The 27426-nt window shown below is 38.8% G+C and overlaps 1 protein-coding gene across 1 annotated transcript in view; it reads left to right on the top strand.

Annotated features, from left to right (window-relative positions):
- Positions 1 to 26325, top strand: part of SMURF2 (SMAD specific E3 ubiquitin protein ligase 2) — an 88755-nt gene extending 62430 nt beyond the window's left edge. Inside the window, exons 9-19 of the mRNA XM_063120012.1 lie at positions 791 to 875; positions 3844 to 4002; positions 10366 to 10576; positions 11348 to 11451; positions 16278 to 16392; positions 16762 to 16940; positions 17763 to 17900; positions 18113 to 18233; positions 19162 to 19363; positions 20168 to 20243; positions 22197 to 26325. Coding sequence (XP_062976082.1) covers positions 791 to 875; positions 3844 to 4002; positions 10366 to 10576; positions 11348 to 11451; positions 16278 to 16392; positions 16762 to 16940; positions 17763 to 17900; positions 18113 to 18233; positions 19162 to 19363; positions 20168 to 20243; positions 22197 to 22296 — 1490 coding nt within the window. The 3' untranslated portion in view covers positions 22297 to 26325. The remainder of the gene's footprint in view (positions 1 to 790; positions 876 to 3843; positions 4003 to 10365; positions 10577 to 11347; positions 11452 to 16277; positions 16393 to 16761; positions 16941 to 17762; positions 17901 to 18112; positions 18234 to 19161; positions 19364 to 20167; positions 20244 to 22196) is intronic.
- Positions 26326 to 27426: the final 1101 nt, after the last annotated feature.

Raw genomic sequence — 27426 nt, 5'->3', positions numbered from 1 at the left:
TACAAGCACTGGCTCCAACCCCAAATGCGATACATATGCAGAAGCCTATGCCCTTGAAGGACTGGACCAATAGTGGTTGTGGCCGCGGGATTTGTGTATTTTGTCCAGTGCACAAGTTCATGGTTGGTTTGGAAAAGGGATGTTTCATCATCATTGTCACTTTTATCGTCATGATAGAAGGGGCAAAGGCAGGAGAATTATAGATGAGCTGGGGAATGATGAAGAAGAATAAAAGAGGGAATGCATTAGAAAAACATCCAGGAGGAAATGTTGGTGAAACAAATATATGGGTTCGGACGGAGGTCAATATTTCTTGTAGATGGTATTAGATGCCTATGACATAGAGCAACATGGGAGAGGTCCTGTGGAGAGGGAAAAGGAACGGCATGAAATGCTTACCTCTTCCAGATTACTTCCACCACTGATAGCTGTTGGCTGAAAGGCAGCATAAAAATATGCAAAACAATTCCTTTCTCACTGTTTGAGAAATAGTGTACATGTTGAACTTTTCGTTGCATCCGCAAAGGCTAACAAACTTTTAAAATAGCTAGGGCTTTTGGGATTCTGAAAGACAGGTCCTTTAGTACAAAGCAATTTTTTAAAAAAAGATATGCCCATTAATACACAGGTTGTGTAGACTTCCTGCTTAATGCTATTGTTATAGCTATACCTTTTCATAATATTCCAAGGAAAAAATGTAACTTATATGCAATAATATACTCCCCTTGGCTTCTAAAAAACTATCTTTTGAGTGTTATTTGTTTTCACATTGGTATCTCTTGATGAACAGAGCAAAGGACAACGCAGCAAGGGCAGGTGTATTTCCTACATACTCAGACTGGTGTAAGCACATGGCATGATCCCCGCGTACCTAGGTAAGGGGATAATGTATTTTCATTTGATGCTGTAAGTTAAATTAAAGCCTCTTCACAAATCAAACTAGAATTACATAATATATAAAACTCAAATAATAGTGGATTGGCCTGTACATATCTTTCTTGTGATCTTGTGCAAGTGCAGATTTGGAATTAAATTCAGAAAATATAGCACCCTCAGAATCCTTGAAAGCAAGTTTACAGCCCCTGTGTTTGAAGAGGTTTGTGGGCAATGTGGTATTTGTACTGCCTAGTAAATTTGTAGATGCCTGAAAGGGGCTGAGTAAAATTTTAAAGTGGTCAGAGATGGGGCTTCAGTGCTTTGCATAACTGCCTTCCTCTCTCTGTGTGGTTAGAAACTAGAAAGCTGACTTATATTGAGTCTCATTATATTGAATCCCCATTTTCTGGGCACGGAATATTTTTAAATAAAAGTATACACAGTAGGAACATAGGAAGCTGTGATGATCCCCTTTGTTCTTCCTTTATTTCTTCCTAAAATCAAAGGATCCCAACTCAAGGGCCAATCAGTGTAATGCTGCTCCTTGGCTCTGTGACTCACTGACCCTTTTCTGACCTCACAGCCACCAGCCCATCACGCTCTATTCACCCTTGTCCTTCATCGGTGCCACCATAAAACACTGTACTTCAAGAATCTAATCCAGTTTTATGAAACAGAAGTATGTTTATTAAACAATAAGGTTATGTGGTTTGTCATATTAATTGGTTGTTTCAGAACAGTTTCATCTGTAACTGTTCTACTCTACTCACTAATCTACATTATTTCCTCCCATTCACTCCCCCCCCCAATAATAAAACACGTTGATCCTACACTCTCTAGACCCTCTGCTCTCTCTCTGGCTCATACACACACTCTATTGCTCTGTGCTAACTCCTCCCTCTCACTGCTAATTGCCAATCCAGACCTTTGGACCACCAACCAATCAGCATTAACTTCACATACATTTCACTCTCTCTCCCCCTCCCAACAACATTAACTGCTTACCTTCCAAAGTCCATACAGCACTTACAACCTAACATAATAATAGTCATTAACACATTGCAAATACTTGCATTATATAATTGGCAATAAACAGTAAAACATCACATAAGCTGATTTATACTGAGTCAGACGCGTGGTCCATCTAGCCCAGTATTGTCAACACTGACTGGCAGCAATGGCTCTCCAGGGTTTCAGGCAGGATGCTTTTCCAGTCCTACCTGGAGATGCTGGGGATTGAACTTCTGCATGCACAGCATGTGCTCTACTACTGAGCCACAGACCCTCACATCACCTCCTCTTCGCTAAAATGCTAATAGTGGTTCTTCCATAACATTAATGCACATTGGCATAAAATTATTCCAGTATATTGTCCTCTATTTGCACATTTAAAACTCATTTGCTCAAGTTGTCTGCATTGCTAGTCTGGTGTATGGTATAATGGTTAGAGCAGGGGTCCTCAACCTTTTGGGGCCTGTGGTCACATTTCAAATGCTGAGTGTTTCATGGCCTGTCTCATAAAATGGCTGTCTTGGTGGGCTAAGACAGTCACAAAACAATCATTTTGCAGAAGGCAAACTGATGAGGCTAAAATAAAAGTGACTTGCCCAAGAATCTGATTACAAGGCAGACATGGGGTCTGAGCTCCATATGCCAAATCACTTATTTGCCCCCACAAAGTGCAACAGGATACCCACTTCACAGCAGGCAAATTGTGAAATACCTCACCATACCCAAAACAAAATCCAGGCTAAAGACACACATGCACACATCAGGCAAAGTACACACCAAAACAAACCAACAAACCAGTGAATGTACACCAAAATAAAAACCAAGCAACACAAACATATACACACACACAATCCCCTCTACACTCCCAGGGTGCTCCCATCCAGCTAACCTTTCTTTTTTCTGTCCAAAATTAAGTAGAGCCCAGAGGCATTCTTACAAATAAAAGATAATGTAGGATGCTGATGAGTCACTTTGCAGTGTACCTGCTACCCAGATTGTTGGGTGTGTTTTTTAATCTTTTCAAAAAATTAAAAAATCAGGTTGGCATGCACTAAGAGAGGTGTGTCAGGGCACATTGCTGCCCTTGGGCACCATGCAGAGAACCCCAGGGATTAAAGTGTCAGGCTAGGACTGAGGAGCCCCAATTTGAAATCCCAATTCAGCCTCATTTAGGCTAGTCTCTATCTCTCAGCATAACGTACCTCACAGGGGTGTGTGAGGATAAAATGTTGATGGGGATGTATGCTGCCTTGAAGTCCTTGGATAAAAGGCATAATAATAAATATAGTAAGTAAATAAATTGAAGACTACTTTTACAACAATACAACACTCATTAATATTCAACTGGGTTTTCTCACATTAAGCAACTTTATTTTTCTACATGATTCAATATCACCATGTGCTTATGGCAACTTAAACTTTTCTTATGGGATTATGACCTTTTTATTGCATCTAGTGGTTGTTTTTCACAGTTGGCTAAAATTGTCTGTGGTACATTGACACATACATAAATCTGCAGGGAAAATACTATTATTTACAAATGTCTGTCTTGAGCTTTAAAAAAATGCAGTTCAGGTATTTTTAAAAAACTGATATTATGCTTAAGAACATTTATTAAAATTGTAACCAGTGTTTAACTCCTGTAGGCAAGTATGGCAAAGGATTTATTTTTATTAGTGTTAGACTAATTACTGATATATTTATTTTACTTCAAAAATGTAGGTTACTTGATAACAGCTTTTCCAATGCATGTGTAGTAGAGTGTTCTTGTGAGTGTGTGTTTTTCCTTTCCTTTGGTGGGCTTGTTCCTTGGGAGTAGAGATTCCAGCTGAATAGATCAAGTTTCTGAAACAATACATACACTCGGGCTTCATACAATTGTTATGTTACATTTACACTTGTTTGGCTCAGAGGCCAAATGCTGAGGTATTTTTCATTTTATGTTTGTTTTTGCAGGGATCTTAGCAACATCAATTGCGAAGAGCTTGGTCCTTTGCCTCCTGGATGGGAGATCCGAAATACAGCAACAGGCAGAGTTTATTTTGTTGACCATAACAACAGAACGACACAGTTTACAGATCCACGGCTATCAGCTAACTTGCACCTGGTTCTAAAGTGAGTTTATGATGTCACCAGCACATGCGGATTAATATTTAACGCAAGAAAGTGGTTCTCTGGGGATGCACAATAGGTAGATTCTGCCACCTTGTGTTACGTAACTTCTTTGTATTAAAGTTAAGCCTCTTAAATCTCCTGTAATTGGAGAAAAGTTGTTTGTTTGTTTATTCAACAAACATTATTTTTAGACTGCCTTTAAAGCTGCAACCATTCTATGAAGTACAAATATACTACTGAGGGAGTGCATGCAAGAAAAATCATATCAGAAGTAGTGCAGAATTATAATAATGTGCATTGCCAGTAATATTTGAAAACAATACAAAATATATGCTTCTGTGCATGATTACCTCAAAGTAACTTCTGCTAAGTTCAGTGGAATTTACTCCTAAGAAAGTGGGCTTATGATTGCAACCTGAATGCCCAGTCCTGCATCATGGTAGCAGAGTGTAGGGCAGTATGAAGTGCTCAGAAATCCAGCATTAGAGGACACACAAAAAAGGACCAAAAACGTGTAGATCCAAAATCAAGGTCAAGCTCAGCCTCTAGTGCACTATTATGTCTATGAGGTCATCACCTATAGCTGGTGCACATATGTACTGACCACAAGGTATGCTAAAACTGGATTGGAGGGGTGCTTCAGAACTCTATGGCAGCGATGGGTGGGGAAGTTTTTTTTGCCCAAAGCCTTAATTGATTCCAGACAAGCATATCGAGCACATTCTCATTCTCATTCCCATATATGCCCTCCATTCACTCAGAAACATACACACACACACTCTCCACATTCTTTTACCCTCACCACTCACCACTGAAATGCAGGGAGGTCATTGTTCCCTGCGGCTTTTACCCTTTCCAAATGGCAGGATTTTTGATGGGGAGGGGGAGGGATTTTTGCCATGACTTGGCAGGATCTAAGGGGGAGCCTGGTGGGCCACATCCAGCCCGCAAGTTGGAGGTTCCCCATCCTTGGACCGCAGTGCCTTCTTTATTTTATGGTTTTAATTGTTGTGAACTGCCTAGAGAGCTTCAGTTTTGGGGCGGTAAAGAAATGTCATAACTAAATAAATGTTTACTTTACATAGGAAGATGTTTGAACTGTTGTAGGGCATGGTTCTGCTTGCGCCATTCATGCTAAAGATCAGAATAAGTTTAGACTGGCCACGTAGTGTATTTAATGTAAAATTATTAATTTGTAAAGTGAAACAGAATGATAATTTACTAATTGCTCTACCATGCAATGTCTCTAGAGGTCAATTAGAAATATTTTAAATGTGTATGCTACTAATTGCTTCACAATAGTAGAGAAGTAATAGAGAATGGAAGGAGAATGTGTTACTATAAAGAGCTATTTTTTGTTTGGGTTTTCATCTTATCAAAGAAGCCCAAACCCTGCAAGTTCCCAATAAACAAACAACCCCAAAAAGCCTTTGGGACAAAAACAATTTTCCTATCCTATGTTTCCAAGAACAAAAAGGGAGAAGATCTCAAAGATACACAGAAGACAATTTATTACCCAATATGTTTTGGGTTATACTACTTCCTCAGGGACAACTATGATTAAATTCTTTCAGAGGAACCCAAAATTTTGGGTTATTTTGAGATAGATGACAAGACAGTGTTGAAAGAATTGAATCAGTTGCCCCTGAAGAAGAGTTCTAACCCTAATGCATTAGACAATAAAATTGTCTTGTCTGCATCTTTTGCGATCTCCTTTCCTTTTGCTCCTGCATTTGAGGCTTCCCTTCTTTCCTCTGTTGGCCATGTTTGCAAAAGCAGAAGAGGCTCTAAATCAAATTGGCTGTTGTCTAGACAGATCTATGCATTTGTTCAGACACTTCTGGAATTTTACTTCATTGTTCCCCATTCTAACACCTTTTAAATGCTATTTTAGGGAAACACCTGCATAGCATTAAGTAGATAGTCTACAAAAGCTGGTTGGCCAGAAAGCTATGTGCAGTGGGGGAGGGAGTGGGGAGCCACAGGGTAAGTTTTGGTAATGGGTCTCTGGATCAGGAATTTCTTTTTGGAGGGAGGCAGGCGGAGTTTGTGGCAAGCAAAAGAAGTAAAATCATATCTTAAAGTTATCTGAAAATACTTGATGTGTAGCTTATGTACATCTTTTAAAGTATGATTACTTACTCTTAGAAAATCAAATTTGTCTGAACAATCTTTCATTCCTGTGTCTTTAGTTATCTGTTGGCTGGAGAGCCAAATAAAAATACTTCTGAGTCTAAACATATCCGCTAGAGAAGAATGTTATTTTAAAAGTTTGCATTATTCAAAGATAAACAATTGCATTTGTTGTTTTTGTTGTTTTAAAAAGCTATTCAATTTCCTAAAAATAATCAATTTAGATCTACAAATGAATGTTTCATATAGATTTCCAAAACAGCTGTGACAATCTTTGGGCTGTCTCTCAGTAGAAAAATCCTACTTGTCTTCCAGGCTCCAAAATCGGAACCTTTTTGCACTTCTCAAGTTATTACTACATACTTAAGCTTTTTCATTCATACATCTGTCTTGCATTATGAAAAGATTTCAGAAATTCAACCAATAGTGTCATCAGCAAAGTCTACAGTCTGATAAATTTTCTCCAGTGTTTGTTATTTTATTGTACCAGACAGGATGTGTGAAAATGATTTTCCCCTTATTTGCACTAAAGAAAAGACTTGTTGTTGTTTCAGTATATCCAGAGTCTTAGATTAGTAAGATAAAACCATACCTATCCCAGTGAAATTAATTCTAGTGTTAAATACATGAGTTCAATTGCCTTTTAACTCAAAGTGAGTAAGCTGAGTGTACTACAGCTATACTTTTTTTTAAAGTTAGAATTTACCTAAGTTAAAGTAGTTTGTGCTGGCAGCAGAGAAGCTGGATGTGGAAATTCAGAAAATTCGCATAGAAACAGAACCACCATTTTAATATTTGGCAAAAGGGGGCAGAGAGAAGGCATTTGTTGCTGATAACCTGACTGCTTGCATGTTATACTGTCCAGGCTGACCGCTAGCTCATAATTATGGTAGATTTAAATCAATTCCATAGCATCCCAAACTGAGGACATGACAACACATCCTTGTTGTTGATGATGCCCAATTGGCCAAGCCCTGTGAGAGGACTCTCCAGAAGGAGATTTGTAGGAAGTCCAAGACATAGGGTTCATCTACACCAAGCAGGATATTCAACTATGAAAGTGCCATATAAAAGGCAGGAGCTACACCACTGCTTTATAGCGGTATTGAAGTGCACTGCAGGATCTACACTACTGCTTTATTGTGGTACTGAAGTGCACTGACAACTGTTGGGGCCCATGACACATCTACACCAAGCAGGATATAGCACTATGAAAGTGGTATGAAAGCAATATATGGTATGTGTCAATAGACCCCAACAGTTGTCAGTGCACTTCAATACCGCTATAAAGCAGTAGTGTGGCTCCTGCCTTTTATATACCACTTTCATACTGCTTTCATAGTGGAAAATCCTGCATGGTGTACAGTCCATGCTTGCTGCTGAGTGTCGTTTGTAACATTGGGAAGAATCAATCACCATTCATTAGTAATGTCAAAGGTAAAAATCCACTTTGGTTGTAAAGCAACTCTGTTTTATTGAGTGTAAAACAGTTGTATGGAGAAAGTCCTAGAGACAAAGAACTTTTCAACTGGCAATGTGAAAAGCAGGTATATTTATACATAATAGCATCTTAACCAATTAGCAGTTAGTAAAGTTCTAAAGACAGATCAAAGAAAACTTCTTTATCAACAGATGGCCCATAACTCTTCTGGCAGTGTAAGATTGAGGTGGATGGTCAGTCCTCTCTACCAAGCTAACTTACTTGTATTCTACTATATCAAGAGGTCTTGACAGTTAGAAATTCCAATTAAGCATTTCCTTATTGATATAACAGTTTTAGCATTACAGCGCATTCAGGCACATACATTATTCCAATCCCATCATGCAGTTCACTGGCAAGAACCAAATTACATACAAAGGCCTACATACAGAGTAGGTATATCAAGGCTTCTGGCCTTGTTTTCTCAGTAAACAACTTTCTCTAGTGAATACAAAGGCTCAAACCTTACCAGGCAATCTGGAAAGATGGTAAAATGTCTTCCTGATGCCATTAACCAGCAACTAACCCGAGTCCATAGCAAGATTCTTGTTGTATAACAATGAAAAACTAGAGAATGTTTGGAGTTTGCTTGCTCTCATAGTTCTTGGAGCATAACAGTTACATCTGGGCAGCAGAGGTGGGAAGGCAAGGAAAGCCACATCTGAAGTATGAACATATTTTAAAATAGTACACCTTTACATGGCAGGCGGTATAGGAGGTTTTTAAAAAATAAATAGAAAAGGTTACTACCATATTTATATATACACTCAGACATGCGGAGGTAATAATTTATACAGCTATGTAAATGGTTCCAAATTTAAGTTGATGGTTTGAAAATTTGTGCTTGTTCTCCTAATTGTTAAGCTAGGAAAAGAATAAGAGGTGGGATGAAAAAGGAGTGTAAGCATGGATCGTGATAGGGAATTTGATGGGCTAGACAAAAACATAAAAATGGCCCAACTCTCACCTTGTGTCTCAAATCCTAGAGCTTATATTCCTCATTGGCTTGTTTCTTCTCCTACCTTGTAGCATAAAGCTGACCTCCTTTTCCTTTTTTTTTCTCTTTTTCTTTTTTGCCTGAACGTGACTGTGGGGAAGAAAAGGCTTTCCTCTAGTGTTTCGGACAAAGTGTTGCCCCACACAGAATGAGACATGAGGCAGCCACCTAGCTTCCCCTTTGGTATTGGGTTTGTTTAAAGGCCAGCTCAGATTGTCAATTTAATTCTGATAAAAGTAGAAAAACCCTGTTATTCTTTAAAGTACTTATGCGAGTAGCCTACACATACTTGCCTTTATTTTATTTTTTTCTTTCTCTGAATTGGGGAAAAATAATGAATTTGCTGCTCCGTGCAAAATGCAATAAAAAATGATGTGCTGGATATGCGTGTTCTGTGTTGACAAATAATTCTGCATCCCGTATAAAGTATGCATATGTATTTAATTTGCATAATTTCCCTCATTTGCATAATGTATTTAAACTCTGCTAATAATGGGGAGAGGCAATAAGCTGTGCAAGGCCCTGGATCTCCACACTATGACCACCAAGAATCCTACTGGCTTTTGAGATTTTGCTTAATGTTGCTTATACTCTTATGGCCGTAAAGCATTATGGCTTTCATTTTCATCTTTTTTTCCTTTCCTTTCCTTTTTTTTTTTTTAACTTATTACTAGTCCTTGTGACATAAGGGCAAGAAATGTTCTTTAAGAAAAAGAAAGCAAAACTCTAAAGATACTGACTTCTGTGGCCTGTACCAAGTTGTACTTCTTGTCTGAGTTTACCTGCCACCCCCATAGCCCTGACACATGTACAGAAGAATTGTGTACCATTGCTGATTAATCTGGCCATGCAATACAGAATTTGTGGTTGTCCTACTTTGGAGCCTCTTTATTGTGTTTATCCTAGCACAGAGCTTTGTGCATAGGCCATCCTGTGCTCATACAGCTGAAATAACACGTAACATAACAAGAATGTAACCTTTTAAAATACCAATTCTTTTTCTGTCAGTCTTGATCAAAATGACGCTGTCCATTTTATTCTAACAACGTTATGGTGTATATATAAGTATTTAACATAGGAGAGGAGAAATTATATGAGATAGCAAAACCCGTATTTGGAAATAAAACTGTCTTCATCCAATGCAGCACATTTTGGAATGAACTGTACCTGTAAAAAAAAACCTTCAGGAATTTTTACCTTGAAAATACGTTAAGTTTCTCCCTTCATAATCTTTACCTAGCTTCAAGACATTTTTGAGAATAGAATCATTTATCTATGCCAGTTGGTTACATATATAGCTGGCTGCATTCCTACCATCAAGAGTAGTCCAGGATCAAGGCACACAATCTTTGCCGAACTGCCAGCACAAGGTAGTTCTTGAGGCAAGCCATATAAAACATGACGTAGCATTCCACTTTTAGATGAGTTGTGTTTTGACATAATCCTAATTATTAACATGAAAGATGATGAGCATGCAAAAGAAATAGGAGAGTTTTGGAATAATTAACACCAACTGTAGTATATTTAATAGACATTTTAAAATGCTCAGAAGCTAGTTGTAAATTATCAAAACAGAACAGATATATGTGCCCTCGGTCTCCTTAAGAGACATTTAATGGAGCAGAACACTGTAGCTATGGTAACTAATACTATATTTGCCACAGAGTTCTGTTTCAAGTGCATATTGATTTGTTATGGAAGGGGAAACCACTGGAAGTCTTTAATTAGCCGAAGCGGCTATGTTTCTTTTCAGCCGTCAGAACCAACTTAAAGATCAACAGCAGCAGCAGCAGCAGCAGGTAGTATCGCTGTGCCAGCTGCCAGATGAGGCTGAATGTCTGACTGTGCCAAGGTACAAGCGGGACCTAGTGCAAAAACTCAAGATCCTGAGACAAGAGCTATCCCAGCAGCAGCCCCAAGCTGGACACTGTCGCATAGAAGTCTCCAGGGAAGAAATTTTTGAGGTAACTTTAGAATTCTAGATTTACTGCAAACTTTAAATTAGGAGGGGAAAACTACCGTTGGGATTATTGTTGCTTTGCACTATAAATGGCCGAAAGCTAGATGCTTCTGAGATACAATGCATATCTTGGATGCAGGTATGTGATAACTTTAGGGAGACTGAATCTTCTTCGTATACAAGTGACATTTCTTTTCGTGCATTGTCTGTTAGTAAATAAACTAAGTCTGCAGGCCTAAGCATGCTTTTGGGGGGGCGGGGAATTAAGTCCGGTTTTAAAAACGTAGGGCTTATCTCTGAGTAAATGTGCATAGGATTTTGCTTCACAAATTCCAGAGGATTTCATTGCAGCAATGTATGAACTGCCCCTTTTTTGTGACAGTAAAGGATAAACATTCTGCCATATTGGTCCAGGATGGTTTCCAGAGCTTTCATTTTGTAGGGATTGTGGAAACATCTTAGTCCAATGTAGACGCCCCACAAACTGAATCTGCCAAATATTTCATGTGTGGAGAAACACTGTGCAGTCTAATATTGCACTAAAAATATTGACATCCTTGTGTTCTCAGGACAGAAACATACAATTTTATGAAAGCTGTACAAGAAATACCTTGTAAAGGCATTTTTATTGGCATGTATCCTTGGCAATATATCATTATATGTCTGTTAATATAAGGATATATAGGTTTGGGGTCTTTGCATTACTTAATCATGAGTAGAGGAAGCACCAATAAAAGGATTAATACTCACAATTGTGGATCTGATGTAATTTCAGGAGTCTTACAGGCAAGTCATGAAGATGAGGCCTAAAGACCTGTGGAAGAGATTAATGATAAAATTTCGTGGGGAAGAAGGCCTTGATTATGGAGGAGTTGCCAGGTAAATAATGTGCCACCCAAACCAAATATTACCTTAGCTTCATCTCTTAATGAATATGAGAATGATCCAGGAGCATCTAGGGGTTCCAGTTATTGAAATAATACATTCTGGGGGTGGAACCCAGAGTGATCTGAGGGCTGCACCAGGGGTAGAGTCCAGTGATTTTTGGTGAGTTGCTGGGGCAGAGGGGGCTTGTGTTTTTATTTTCTAAGTTGGTTGGCACTCTAGCAACATCTTTAATTTGATCTTATTAGAACAGAATGTATACATTAACAAAGATAAGTGTAACAAAGATAAACAGCTCTTAGGGAAACCAGGGGTCCAGTCAGAAGTATAAAAGTTTACTTTATCTCAGAAGCCCTCTATGGTTATAAATAATCTGTGGCCATATCGACCCTTAGACCTTTTCAGTAGAAGATGCCAGGGATTGATTGACCTTGGAGCATCCATGTATGGTTTCTACCATCTCTCAGCTTATCAAAAACGTTAAGCGTGATTTAATCAACTGAAGAGCTGTGGGTAAAATAGCTCCAAAAATACGCCTGCCTGCTGTGCATGGAGAACTAGGACATGCATAATGAGTCTGGGCTTTGAATTATTTGGGCTAAGGTTCTGAGGAAGTTCCAAGAGTTGGGACTAGGGAAATTTGGGGAACAAAAGCTAACAGGAGAAAAATAGAAGAGAGAAGAAGATCTGGAAATGAGAAGAGGGAAAGAGATCTTGTAAGGAAGGTCAGCTTGCAGGGGTGGGGGTGGGAAAAGTTCATGGAGGTTTGTCTCTTACCTTAGGTGGTGCACTAAGATTATTCCTATGCTGTAGTTGCTATGGCAAGAAAGGAGGGCTCTTTAATATTAGGCACCAAGCTGAACTTCTTACAGTAATATCACGTAATGTTAAATACTTGGGTGAAACGTATTTTCTGCTCTATGCCAAGCAGTCTGTCTATAAAGCAAGGTTTGGTTTTAGAGTAAGGGTTTAGTAGATCAGGTGTTTCTTAGAGCTTTGGCACCCTGCACTAGATTTAGCAATTTCAAGGTAATAGGTTAAAGTCGAAGGTTCACTTCTGTAGATGGAATGGTTTCTTCCACTAATGTAACAGAACCTTTGGATTCAATACAGGGTAATTTTTCTCATCTAATTAGTACAAATTAGATACCTGAAGGTTTGCACCTTTAAGAGCTCTACCTTGTGGTAATTTCTTATAAAGGCTGGAAGTTTCATGTTGGTTTGAAACAAAGGAGAAAATAGGAATGCCATCTCCAGGCTCCTACTGTATTATGAGATCTTTTCTATTCTGCCTGTTTATTTGGATTAAGCATTAAGTGGCAGTGATTCCAAATAACAGATTGAAAGTGGGAAGGGTGGCACTATATTTTAATAATAAACTTGCCAGTCATTGCAAATGGGCTCTGTCATCTGTATCTGAAAGATTAATAATAATAATAATAATAATAATAATAATAATAATAATAATAATAATAATAATAATTTAAAGAAAGACCCAAGGAAATTAAAACATACAAGGAAAATTTTGTTAAGTGTCTTGTGGTTTTCAAGTGTCTGCCTTTTTCTGCTGTATCAAATGATCCTGGACCTTTTTAGCCTGCTGTAGCTTTTCTATTCACAGAAGGGACTGCAATCCAGCAGAGGCTTCTGCTGGAGATAGACATTTTTGCTGTGTGTGTCCCCCACACCATCCTGCCGTAGTTCTCACCACAATGTCCCACACTGGTCCAGAAGGTCCTCCAGTCCTCTGAAGCAGATTTTCAGAGGGTTGCAGGAAGAATTAGTGAAAATCACCTCCCTACCCTTTTCCTCCAGCAGAAACATCCCATAAGTGATGTTTTACTCACAGGAACTCTAGATCCAAGCCAGTGTAATATAGTTTCTGTTATTCTGCTTCCCTAATATTAAACTCATTTTTTAAGTTGAGTTCAATATTTTAATTCTATAGTAAGCTGGTATAAACTGCATAGTTAACATATCACTCAATTTTAATATTAGTTTTATTGTATTTTTTATTATTTTAACGTGTGAGCTCCCTTGAGAATGTTATATTGAAGGCTGGCCTATAAATACACTAAGTAAATAAAAACAAATATTAGGTAGCAATGAATGTCATGTAACCATGTACATGAAAAACTGAATCTAGGCTGTAGAGAGGAAAATGTGTGATGGGGGCAGGGGCAGAGGGAATGATATCAAAGGAGTAGGAAAGGGAGAAGCAGCAGGTAGAATAGGGATGGAACCTTGCAACTGGTCCCAGGAACTTCTAAGAAATGAATTCCAAGCTTACATGTTACTTCTTCCATGTTTATTGAGCACAGTTCTCTGTCTTACAGCCAAATAAGCTAACAGTGCCATCCAGGGGTAGCTTTAATCTTCTGTATTTGTACTTCGCTTCATTGTTTATAGGTCCCAGCAGATGCTTTACTAAGCCCATTGTAGAAACAAACATGTCTCCTTTACTTCTCTCCTCCCCCACCCCACCTCACCCCATGAACCCCTCTCTTCTTAAATCCAAAACATCTAAATTTACCTCTAGCTTTCATTACTAACACCTAATAGTCAGCTGGACTTCAAGCACTGATGATCTTTAGTGACCTGAGTCAGGGAAGTAAATCCCAGAAGCTCTGTGAAATTCTATGAATTTTCTTGCTGCTACTTAATCCAGTATTTATCAACTGGAGCAAACTTTTTCAGAACTTCAAAATGAAAACTTTTAAAGTAACAGCCCTTCAGGTAATAGGCATATTTCAGCATTCTGTAATTAAGTACAGTGCGTTAAGCTGCATGCAGTAAGCAGAATAGTGCTAACACAGTGTCAAAACAATAAAAAGTCTGTATTAAAGTAATTCAATTTCTTCAGAAAGAACTGATTTTTGTGATCTGTACAGAATGCTAATTACGCATTAAATAAGCTCTTAAATTTTATATTAGAAAAATGTAGATACCAATATTATTTATTATTGAAATAATGTTAAAATCAACTGTACAACATTTGTTTTCCCTCTTGTGCACATATAATTTTGCCACTGTATATGAGTTGTATTAATATATAAAGATACAGGTAAGAAGGTAGTGACTGGGTTCAGATGACACAATAGTCAACGGTTGATTACATAGTCAACAGTTGATTAAATAGTCAACCGTTGACTATTGTGTCATCTGTCAAGCCTTTTCCACACCATGGTTGGTTATTTCCCTGAAATAACACAAATAATCAATGGTGTGCAGAGTTGACTGTCGGTGGATCCCCACATGCTTCCCAGGACGTACACACCCCTTGCCTCCCCCCCTGCCCCGCAGCAGGGCGCAGGAGGAGAGCGTCCGCCTGCGTCCCATGCCCTCTTTCGCCATTTGTGCATTTCAGAATGGCATGAAAGAGAGAGAAGGTTCTCTCCTTCGCCTCGTCCCTAGATGCACAAATGGCAAAGGAGGTCGTGGCCAAGGTGGCCACTCTCCTGACAGCATGCCAGGAGAGTGTCCACCTCCGCCACACGTTCGCCATTTGTGGATATGGGGTGTGCGAAGGAGGTTGCTGTCAGAAGAGCTCTTGCGTGCCCCATACCCACCAATGGGGAAAGCGTGTGTGGAGGAGGATCCCCAGTAATGGCTCTCCTGCATCTTCCTCCCCCCTCCATCCTCCCAAACAAATGGTGGCATTACAGGTTCCTGCTTTCCATAACTGGATGCTGCAGAGAAAGATGCAGGAGAGCTGCCTGCCCCTTCAGTTCTTTGTGCTATAGGCACGGGCGGCTCTCCTGCGTCTTTTTCTGTGGTGTTCTGCTATGGAAAAGAGCCTCATGTGGCGCAGAGTGGTAAAGCAGCAGTTTCTGCAGCTGAAACTCTCCCCACGGCCTGAGTTTGATCCCAGCGGAAGCTGGTTTCAGGCAGCCGGCTCAGGTCAACTCAGCCTCCTGAGGTCGGTAAAATGAGTACCCAGTTAGCTGGGGGAAAGGTAATAACGGCCGGGGAAGGCAACGGCAAACCACCCCGCTATAAGGCCTGCCAAGAAAACGTCAGCGAAAGCTGGCATCCCTCCAAGGGTCAGTAAGGACTCAGTGATTGCACGAGAGGTTCCTTTCCTTTTCCTTCTGCTATGGAAAGCGGGAACCAGCGCCGCCATTCGGTGGGGAGGGGGGGGGCGAGAGCAATAGTCAACCCTGTGTTAATAGTCTACTCCATGGATGATTATGCTAATAATCATCCATGGAGTGGACTATTTCACAGGGTTGACTATTGTGTCATCTGAACGCGGCTAGTGGCTCCATTAAACTAAAAGGCTAATGCCATCCTTTTTGCTGTTGTGGGTAAATCTGTTTGTATATTTTTCTTTAATATACCTGGTAAAAACCTGTTTGGATCCTGTTCTATATACAATTATGACTTTGTTACTTTCAGTGCTTTCTTCTCTGTGTGTTTCCTTATTTTACATAATTTTATTCTGGATTACAAGTTAATAACTGTGCAAGACACTGAAATTTCCCCTTCCTGCCCCAACCACCAGTAATCTTGCATAACCTCTGCCCACTCTTCCTCCAGCTTTTGAGATTTCAGTAGGTATTTCCCCAAATATTCATAAATATAGCATTACATGACTAAATTTGTCGGACAAGGCAACAGGATACCTAGTTGAAATAAATTGAGACTAGAACCTCTGAAGGTGTTGTGCTTAGGACATAAGTGTGAGTAACTCTGCTATTCCCGTGACCATGTTCTGCCACTGTGGTTTAAGAATAGACATTTATTGTTGAAGATCTGTATTTCTGTGCCTCAGTTCAGCAATGTTTGTCTGATCTTAAAGTGTTTTGTGTTTTCTTCAGGGAATGGCTGTATTTGCTATCCCATGAAATGCTGAATCCGTATTATGGCCTCTTCCAGTATTCACGTGATGACATTTATACGCTACAGATAAACCCAGATTCTGCTGTTAATCCGGTATGAAGAAGCACTTTACAAATCCTCATGCTCTTTGTCAACAACAAGTTACTTTTTCAATTTTAGTCCAATTTATCCTGGATGTGCCTGAATCCTTGCCCCTTGTCAAAGAACCATGTTCAATAGTAATAACAGTGCAGAAACACAATGAAGGTAGAAGTTTATTCAGTAAAAGTAGGCTTGGTGATGAAAGTAAAAACAGGTACCTTAAGGTATCATATACTATTCTGACTTTCATTATGACATTTAAGCAAACCTAGTGAGTGTTATAAAAGGCTTAGAAAGTGTTCCAATAGAAAACTATGATTAATATGTTTTGAAAATAGACCAGGAACCCTGATTTGAGTATTTTTGTTCCTTCAATTCCAGGAACACTTATCCTACTTCCACTTTGTCGGACGGATCATGGGAATGGCTGTGTTTCATGGACATTACATTGATGGGGGCTTCACATTGCCTTTTTATAAGCAGTTACTAGGAAAGCCAATTACGTTGGACGACATGGAATTAGTTGACCCAGATCTTCACAACAGCTTAGTATGGATACTGTATGTATTGGTCTTTTCAAAATTATGATCAGTGCTTGGAATAGCTACAATCTGTTTATACTTATTTATACTTGCTCTATTACAGCCATTTTGCAAAAGCTGTAGATGAACTATGATTAATTAAAGCGGGAGTGGGAAAATCTCCCTCCTCCCCCTCCCTGCCAAAGTCTACCTTCCCTCAGGGAGGAGGGAAAAGAGCCACAGAAAAGCAGAGCTCAGGCAGCTCACTTGAGCTCCAGCAGGCAAGGGGAGTCAGGAATGAGGAGGAGCCAGGAAGGAGAGGCCACGTACTTAATGGGAATACACTATAGGCCGGAGTTTCCCCACCTCTCATTCATAAAAAGACTGAGCGAAACATAGGTTTTCCTTACTTGACATCTTCAACTGGTCAAGACATTTGGGTAGAAGATTTGAGCCTTGAGGGAGGAAGTGTGTGTTTGTATTGGGCTTTTTCAGAATGTACTTCCTAGTCATGTACTAATGAGCAGATTCTCCCTGATTCTCCAGAAGTTTTTTCAGATGTAATTTTTATCTTTGCTTATGTTATAAAGCAATCTTGGGATACTGCAGTTGTAATATTTCAGAAATGCATTACCCCTTTATGTGGAAAGATCTGTATTGCACAATAGGGAAAAGAATGTATTTCCTTTTTTCATTGTTCCACAGAGTGTTGGGAAGTCCATCATCTATAGGGGTTGCCAGTAGACAAGAGAGACCAGTAGAAGTACATCTCTTTTGTTGGTTTATAGCAGACTACAGAATATATGCTCATTATATGCTTAGATTTTTAAAATTCGTGTAATTTTGTTTTCTCTTCTTCAGTGAGAATGATATTACAGGAGTCTTGGACCATACGTTTTGTGTGGAACATAATGCATATGGTGAAATTATACAACATGAACTGAAACCCAATGGCAAAAGCATTCCTGTTACAGAGGAGAATAAAAAGGAATATGTCAGGTATTAAACACTATAGTCTTAAAAAAAAGTTTTCTATTACAATGTTCTGTCTGGAGAGTATGTTTGAAGTAATAGTGTGGATCTGTTATGTAGATGCCTAGCACAATTGGTTGTCTGTTTTTGGTAGAAATGTTTGCAGATTGAGGTAAAAAAAAATCTAAGGTGTAACGTGTAAAGATTCCTTTGTAAATAGAACATGCACTTCGTTGCAGGCTTTATGTAAACTGGCGATTTTTACGAGGGATTGAAGCTCAGTTTTTGGCTCTGCAGAAGGGATTTAATGAAGTAATTCCACAACATCTGCTGAAGACATTTGATGAGAAGGAGTTAGAGGTTAGTACCTTAATGATATGCTATGTCATCAAATGTAACAAGAACGAAAGCGTTATTAAATGATGGAGGATTTTCAGGTACAGTAATAAGAATAATAACCACAGTTTACATACCAAATCACCAAGGGGCTTGGGATTCCTAATACTGTGTTGTTGTGCCCATGGAATGGATACCACTGGCAGAACAGGACTTTGGACTTCTCTTCTCTCCCCACTGCACGCCCGCCAAATCTCCTCTGGAGGCCCCCAACACCACCAACAAAGCTTGCTCCAACCCTATATGTTTTCTCCGTCAGTACCTGGCTTTGTTACCAACACTTCTGACATGTTAGTTCATTATTTTAAAATGCTATTAATAGAACACATTGCTTATTTTGGAGCCTATTTGTCCTTAGTCAAAGGTATTTAGAGAATTTTACAATTATGTCGTGAAAGTTTTCAGTGCATCTAGAAAGCTGCAATAGAATTTATTAATTTACCACATTTTTTTGCCATAACAAAGATATCAGAGCAACCAACAATAAACAGACATAAACAAAATTCATCCTAAGAACTACATATAAATCAAATAGGGGCTGGACGGTAGTAGCTTTTTGGTGATCTACTGATAGATCATTATGTGTATATTGCTCACTTTTTGTACAACCTGTTTCTTATTTCTAAGTCTTCTAGAATATAAGAAGAAGCTTTCTATAACCATTGACCGTATAACTTTCAAAATTGATGACTTTTTAGTTTAACATAAAGCTCTGCTTTAAAAGCTTAAACTGCCATTTCCTGCTAGTTATCTTTTCTTACCACAAAAGTAAAAAAACTACCCCCTTCACCAGCTGCTGTTCTTTGTCATTTAGAGGCATAGAGCTTCTGGTTCTTCATTTTGATTGAATATAACTTCTGCCTCTGTGGTTTGTATTTACACTTATGAACAGCTCATCATTTGTGGCCTTGGGAAGATAGACGTTAATGACTGGAAGGCCAACACAAGGTTGAAGCACTGCACACCAGACAGCAACATTGTAAAGTGGTTCTGGAAAGCCGTGGAGCTCTTTGATGAAGAGAGGAGAGCCCGTTTGCTGCAGTTCGTGACTGGGTCGTCCAGGGTGCCTCTGCAGGGTTTCAAAGCATTGCAAGGTAACAGAAGCACAACAACAGGTCGCTTTTGCGTTGCTGCCCCAGGTCCCATCCATCTGCTACAGTTATTGCGATTTCTGAAATAATCCGCCTAGTAATATTTCTAATATAATTAGCATACATTCCAAAACAAATATCACTGTGATACTTCTGTAATTTGCATTATCCACTGGATTTCTACATGTCTCTATCAGTCTATCTGCTGCACTTTACCATAAACATATCAGTAATAGTTGCCCCTGACTGCGTGCGACTCCTTGGCTTAGGCAGGATTTTGAAGAACACAAGATAATTTGTGTACATTAAAACACAAATTATTTCTCTATTTTAGTGGGCTTATATGGGCGCAATGAAGTCCGCACACTGCCCAACCTGTGCCGCATAGCGCATGCATCTTTAAAAAAACTCTTGAATTTTAAAAAGCATGTGACATGGGGCCTCAGTTTAAGAGAAGCAGGGAAGAGCCCACTGCATGTCTCCGTGGGTTAGAGCCATTATTCCACTTATGGATAGGAATATTCTTCCACTTGAGTACTTGTGGGGAGAGTGTGTGGTTTGTAGTTGTCACCCTTCTGATATGTTCTAGAAAGCCTCAGATTAACAATTGTCAAATGGAGGATGCCCAGAAAAAACAAACCACCTTTCCATTTGCTATTACCAGTTATATTGTATTTGTGCTTCCCCTCATCTCCCCATGTCACCTTCCATTGCTTGCTTCTCTGACCAACTAGCTAGTAATTGTATTATATGTTCTTGGGTTATGCTGTGCAGTACTGAATAGTATAATTTTTTATATATTTGTAGGTGCTGCTGGCCCAAGACTATTTACAATTCACCAGATAGATGCTAGCACAAATAACCTGCCAAAAGCCCACACATGGTAAGTCATATGCAGTGCTATATCGGTTCTTTTCTGCATGGAGATTGTGGAATTTGCAGCTAATTGAAGATATGATTCAATAATCTTCCATCTTTAAAATCATTTTATTATTACCATATTATCCAAAACATTAATAGAGAGGGAAAATGTTTATTTTCACAGCAAAAGGACCACATAAGATGAAAGACTATCTTTGTAAGTTTGCAAGTTCCATATAAGCTGACCTGTTTTTCTATTTGTAATTCAACTGGCAGTCTGTGATGAAGAACTCAAACCCATTTTGTTGACATTTACAGACACCAGGGAGAACTGGGATAGTGCATCTGTGCAGCCTACAGGGTGTTGTATCCCCAAAATGTCCAAAGTCCCAGCACTTTTGCATGTTGATTTAATCAAAGATCAATTTTTAACCTGCAGTTAAAGCTTTATTTAAAGAATCGGACTGATTTAATCAAAGTTTGTGGCCATAATTCTTTACTTTCTAAATGCCAGTATTTTTTTCTTTCTCTTGGCACTTTATTAATAGATTCTCCCTGTTGTTTTTGTAGTAAATTATTTTTCAGCAGTCCTTCTTTATTGACCTCAAAAAACATCTAATTGAAATTGCATTTTTAATGCTTTGTCAAAATTGATGAGCATGGTGGAAGACTAAAGTGAAATCCCTGCTTCATTTTGTACGGTCCTTTTTTGTGTCTGTTGGACACACCGGTTTCGTGTACATGATCTCAAGTCTAATACTATTTCAGGACTGCAACATTCAGAATAACATCTCAACCCCTGCTTGAATGCATCAAGAATTGAAAATATTCACCTGCTGCCTCAGATCACTTACAGTCCCATTGTAGGCTTCTTTTGGACCACTTTGCTCACGGCACATGCCTCCGAGAGCAACATAGTTTGTGAGCTGAAGATACATCTGTGCAGACCATGGAATTTGTATTAGTAAATTCCCAGGTCACATGTTTCGCGCTTTTTGTGCAGTGATGTATTTGGATTACTTGTTTTACTGGAACTCCCTTAATGTTATACCAGTGCTCTAACTTTAAAGTGATGGATGTGGGGTAATACATTGTGCTGGTACTCCCTGTCTGTTCCTGCCCTCTTTTACTATTGTTCATGTGATCTGAATGAAACTTTGCCCCTCCAGTTGCGCTTGTTAGCAATAAGTCCTGCTGTAGTTCATTTGATGGTTTATTCCAGGAAGAGAGCCAAACTCTAACACCTTTGACTTTAGTCAAGGAATGTTTTCTAGTCTTTATTTCAACCTTTGGACTGAATGCAATTGGTGGTTTAAAGTTATTGGGGTGTGTGGGTGTAAAATGCCTCTCATACAGTTCTGTCAGGTTCAGTTATATAACAGGTTCAATTCTACTGCCAGGGGCTTGAATCAGGATAAAGGATTTTTTTGTTTTGTTATCACACTCTGTGTGTTAATTGGGTTACCCACTATCAGAATGTTTGTATTAGCAGCAGCCATTCTTTTGTGAATGACCATTGTTAATATTGTGGTTCTCGCTGTTGGTACTTTCTGCATTTAATTTCCTCCTGGCCTCACTGTTTACAGTTCTCACCGCCACCTGTATCGTATACAAACATGAAACTCTCAGTAACGTTTCATGCATCTGATGAAGTAGACTTATGCCAGAAAAACGTTAGTTTTTGAAGGTGCCAGAAGACTTTTCGGGTTTTTTTTGCTGCAATAGACTAATATGGCTTACCTCTCTGGAAATTATCATACACCTGTCCTGTCTGCTTCTGTCTCCTGTTCATGAGGAGTACCTGTTCTGTTCTGGTGTAGCTCTGCATGGGGGGTGGTCTTTCTATAATCGTAGCAGACTGCTGAAGGTATATAGCTTATCACCACCACCACCATCAGTTAGTTAGTTAGTTGCATAGATTATGACAAAGCCACAGTTTGAAAGCCTATTTATAGCTTTTGTTGTTTGCTTGCAGCTTCAATCGAATAGACATTCCTCCTTATGAAAGCTACGAGAAGCTCTATGAAAAGCTGCTAACCGCCATTGAAGAAACATGTGGGTTTGCTGTGGAATGAACATTTGCAGACTTACCTGGGACTATATTTATACTCCTGTCAAGCAGAAAATCCTCCCCTCAGCCATGATACAGTAAATGCTTGAAATATAGGAAACTTTCTCCCCATTTTTCTACTTTAGGACAATATGAGGGAAAGGACCGTTTTTGGATTTTTTCATTTAAGAAAATCTGTGGCTCCTGCCAAGGAATCATTCAGCTGCTATTAAAAACTAGTATCTTGAACATACAGAATGCTGACTTTTCCTTCATTTCAACAGTTAAGCAGTATTCTTCTCTTAGAAAGACGACTACTATTTTTGTAAAAGGTGATCTGATCTATTTGCTTACCTGATTTCTATTCTTACAGGTCGAAGACACAGCTGTCAGTACAAGTCACGTTCCAGCCTACTTGCATAAACATGTGATACTGAACAGCACCTATACCTGCTATTTTTTTAAATAAAATATTTTGAATATTCTAATTTTTGCATAAAATTGGCTAAAGAAATCATAAACCTTTTAAATTAAGGCCACTTAACAGATAAACTGTTTTCTTATAGTGAATGATTTTATGCTGTTATGAATTAAACTCCAGTGTTCTTTGTGTAAGGATTTTTATATTTCTCAAGCATGAATTACAGGTTTTGGGTCCTGTTCTTCTCTTGTCAGATTTCTTTAGCAGTCCTTGTCTGAATTAACTTGCACTGCATTTGTTACAGTACTTTGTGGTAAATGTGGAAACCCCTTTTTAAAAACACTCTAGGCATTTAGCATTTTTTAAATGAGCATTTTTGTAAAAAGTCAATACTTGAGTGGTTGTTGGTTTTTAATTTGCTTTCCATTTTAAATGGAATTGCTGCATTTTTTAAACTCCTAAATATATGTTGATGATATCAACAGCCTTCTGCCAGGTCATCAATTCACCTTTTGAAACATTCTGTGGATGTCATACCAACCAAAGGTTTTATGTTCAGATTCAATCTCCATTATATATTGTTGCTAAATAATCCAGGTTAAAAATTACCTTTATTTTTGCTTGTGGCATATAGGTTTGTGTTAGCTACAACTAAGGGGGAAATGGTGATGCAATGGACTCAGAAGACTGCAGAAGCTTTGCTTTTATCAGAAATGCAAGTGTTGTATAATGTGCTCTGATAAAATAGCTGGCTGGGACACATCAGAAATTATTGTTGTAATGAACTTATATGCAAAATAGTTAAAATACAGAGGGCATATTCAGATGGAATGGAATGCACTGTTAATGGCAGTCATGTGAGGAATCTTTTATCAATAACTATGTATATTTGTTTTGTAGCTTGTGAGTAGCTCACCCATGTAAGCTCTCCTTGCAATTGTGATTGGTTGCGGGGAAAAGTGCTGCCACTGTTGTGGCAATCACGGTTGACTGCTTGGTGTACACTCTGGTTAATACAGATATTTTACTATAATTTTGCGTGTACATATACCCAATTCTGCAGTGGAAACAAGTAGAACTTGCATATGTGAACTAGTCCTTGAGAACTTTGGTCTAGTGAACTGTCAGTACGGGCTCACTAGCTCACCTTCCCATCCAGAAACAAGGGGCAGTAAGCACTTGAAGACATGCTTTGGTAACTCATCATAAGTAACGATCTAAAACCACCACTACTTCTGTGTTAATGATAGATAATCAAGCATGCCAAGCAGATTGAGACCTGCTGGAAACTACCATTGCAGGCTTGCTGATCTTGCATATTTTGTCTGGCATGGAAACTTTCCTCAATAAACAAATGTCTAAAACGGGAAGAAGAGAAAGTAGGGCAGAAGGTATTCACTAGATAGTATGTTGCCTGTCCTGACTTGACCCAAGTGCTGGTCCTGAAGTCCAGCAGGTTGCATGGCAACTACCTATTTATTACATTGGGTATACTGCATCTTGAGAAGTACTCTCTGGAGAAGTGAGACTGTCGTAGTTTCAATTTGTAGCACTAATTATATAATGAATTCCTGATACCCTTGCTCTTATGTAATATGCTGACATATTGGATTATGAACCAATTGCACAAATTAAGACCGCTGTAGCATATCAGATAGTGGTGATAGATGGTCTATTGATATTGTTGAATGCTAGAAATAGTTTGATGCTGTTTCTGGTAGATCCTACTTCTATTTCCCCAGCTCATGGGCTGCAGCAGGGGAAATGGAACTCTAAGCTTACTACCCCACATGTTTGATGGTTTAAAGTTATGGCTGATTTGGAGTGCAAATCTAACCCCAGTTAGGGAATCTGCTTTGCTGATATGCTGTCTGATGTTGTGGCTTCTTTCAAAGCAGCCCTAGATTATCTGTTTACTTCAACTCTTCTTTCATGTTTCAGGAATAGCATTGACTCAGTTTCCCTCTATCTTTTGTGTTGAATGAAGAGCTGGTAGAGTATTGGTTTTCATACCCACTATTGCACTCTCAGTGTAAGTCCTCTATGAAGATTTCCAATAGATCCCAGCCTACTTTGTAGAATATTCTTCAGATCTTTCAAAAGCTGCCATTCTGTAGATTGCTGTGTGGCTTCTGGGCAAATCAGGCTTTATACAAGGCCTGCCTTGCTGCATGCTCTGTATGGGGAAGGTCAGATATGTTCGTTCTTCTCTGAAGAATTATCATTTGATTTAAGATAATAGCCTTGCCCTTACTTTGTGTTAGGATGCATCCATTTTGCCTCAGATTGTACTGAATGTTAAGATCTCCATCGATGGCCTCTGCTCATCTTGTAACATCTTGTGCTCATCCTTGTATTATCTAATAACAAGATTCAGCCTAGTAACCCAGGAATGGTAAATGAGTCCTAAAAGAGAGTATGTTTGACAAACCTCAATGAACAGTTCTTTTTAAAAGGTTTGGGAAAATTGAATCCAGTCTGATACCAAAACTTAAGAGTAACTTCATTGTCATTCTGCTTTAAATACTTTGTGTCCAGAGATCCTTCTATCATTATAGGGCTAACTTTGTGAAATGTAATTCTCACAATTAGGCAAAATGAAAGCATTTCTGCATATTGCTGTGACCTACACTGAGCAGACTGATGCAAATTGAATATTGCATCTTCTGAGTGCCTTTTTATCAGCATAATCATTAAAAGCTTTAAAACACACAATTTGCCAGGAGCTTCTCTGGACCCATCAGCTGTAGTTTCATAGCCGCTTTTCCCAGCGCTAAGCCCAATATTGTGTTGGACCTCTGAATTTTCACCCCAGATTTAAATGTGAATATTTATTTCCAACATGTCCTCTTTCCTACATGGTTCTTTCATCCATCCTGAATTTGCATTAAATGATTAAGAGAGATGCCACCTCACAGTTCCACGCTTTTCTTTTCATTAATGAATGTGTTAATATGGATAGTGACTCTTTGGTAGGGTTCAAATATACATTACTCAGTTGCGTTTCAGATTTAATTTCTAGATGTAAAGTTTTGTAATGGTGCTTTGTACAGTATGTATTCTATTTTTTGCACATAGGTTCAGTTTCCCTAAAGTATTTTTTATTTTTATCAAAATTTTGTGTTGTGCTAGTGTCCAGAGCACACAGGATTTTTGTTGTTCTTCTTCTTCTTCCACAACACTACATCTGTCAAACCTAAGGTGCATTTAAACTGGCTGCATTAATGGAAGTATGAGCTTTGCTTCTATATCATCCATCATAATGTAGCATGATCCTGTTGCTTCTGACTTTAAACTGCACCATATAGTTAACAGGTGCAATTTGTACTTAACACACTCTCTTTATTAGTAGACTTCTGACTGCCAAATTCTTAAAACTTTGTAGCTAAAACTAGTCTATATTTGGTATCAGTTTTTCCTCTTCCACAGACTGACAGGTTTTTTAGTTGCATTTCTATTGTATTTATTGCAGAGTGTGTGTTTTTGCATTGATATTCATTGTTATTTTCACCAAGCTGTTACATGAGCTTTACAATACATCTGTATAAAATGTTTTTTTTAAAAGTATGTACCCATGCAGAAGTTGAGCAATAAAATTGTATGCTGTTTGCACTGTCACAGCATCAATGGTTTTAAAAAAGTTTGTTTTGTGTTTACTTCACTTTTAAGTAAAGGAATACTGGTGTTCATATTAATTAGTTTTAAGAAAAAAGAACACAATGCTAGTAACCAGTCTGTTGGCTTCAAGTCTGAATGCCAGGTCCTTGCCTATATCTTTGAAAAGTTTGAGGCAAGATGCAGTCTCTACACCAGGGGTGGGGAACATGTGGCCCTCCAGATGTTCTTGGATTGCAACTCATCACCCTTAGCCAGCATAGTCAATGATGAGGGAAGAGGGTCACAAGTTCTGCATTTCTGCTGTCCTCACCCATCCTTCTCTCCTACCTGCTGTGGGCCAAAATTTAGAGTCTTACTGGCCACAAAAGCTGGGATGGATGAGGGTTAGGGAACCAGTTCAAGAAGACATAGTGGCACAGGAACTCTGTCCAAGCAAAGGCCTGGCAACACCGACTTTCAGGATTCTTCAGTTCTTGCCTTCATGATTGCTTTAAAATTTGATGGCAAAACGTTACTCCAGCATTGCAAAGAAGTAAACTTTCCCCCCAACACATAGTTTCTAAGTTTATATCAATCAGCCTTTTAGGGGCTGTATTTTAGTTTTAACACATGAAAGACTGATTCAAATGACGGCTTGCCCTGAAGTTCACTATCAAGCTTTGGGGAAGATGGTCTCAGTGTAATGTTTCTCCCAGTTAGTCTTGATATAAAAGCTGGGGGGGGGGGGGGAGAACAGCAAGGCACTTTGCACAATGAAAGTGCCATAGAAATGTTAGAAGTGCCATGTGTCCACACAACTTCCTTTTAATGTTTTCTTGAAAATATGTGAATTTCAAGTAACTGACAAACAAATGAGTCCCAGCACTTATGATCTTTCCAATGTGCCCTCCTTGGGTCTCAGCATTTCCACTTGTTTCGGGGCTTGCCTTCGGAAGTGGTATATTGTGACTGCCAGTGGCACAACTAGGACCAGCAGACCTAGCTGCCTGTGCAAGGGCAGCATAGGATCTTGCCCATAATTTATATTTATTATAGTTCTATGGTGCTTAATATATTAAAATCCTTAGTTTATATTTAATACAACATAATATAGAAACAAACAAAAAATAACATTTT

This window comes from Elgaria multicarinata, chromosome 3 (genome assembly GCF_023053635.1).
Source record: "Elgaria multicarinata webbii isolate HBS135686 ecotype San Diego chromosome 3, rElgMul1.1.pri, whole genome shotgun sequence".
NCBI classification, from domain to species: Eukaryota; Metazoa; Chordata; class Lepidosauria; order Squamata; family Anguidae; genus Elgaria; species Elgaria multicarinata.
The sequence above is the reverse complement of the archived record's forward strand: the minus strand, read 5'-3'. Positions and strand labels throughout refer to the sequence as shown.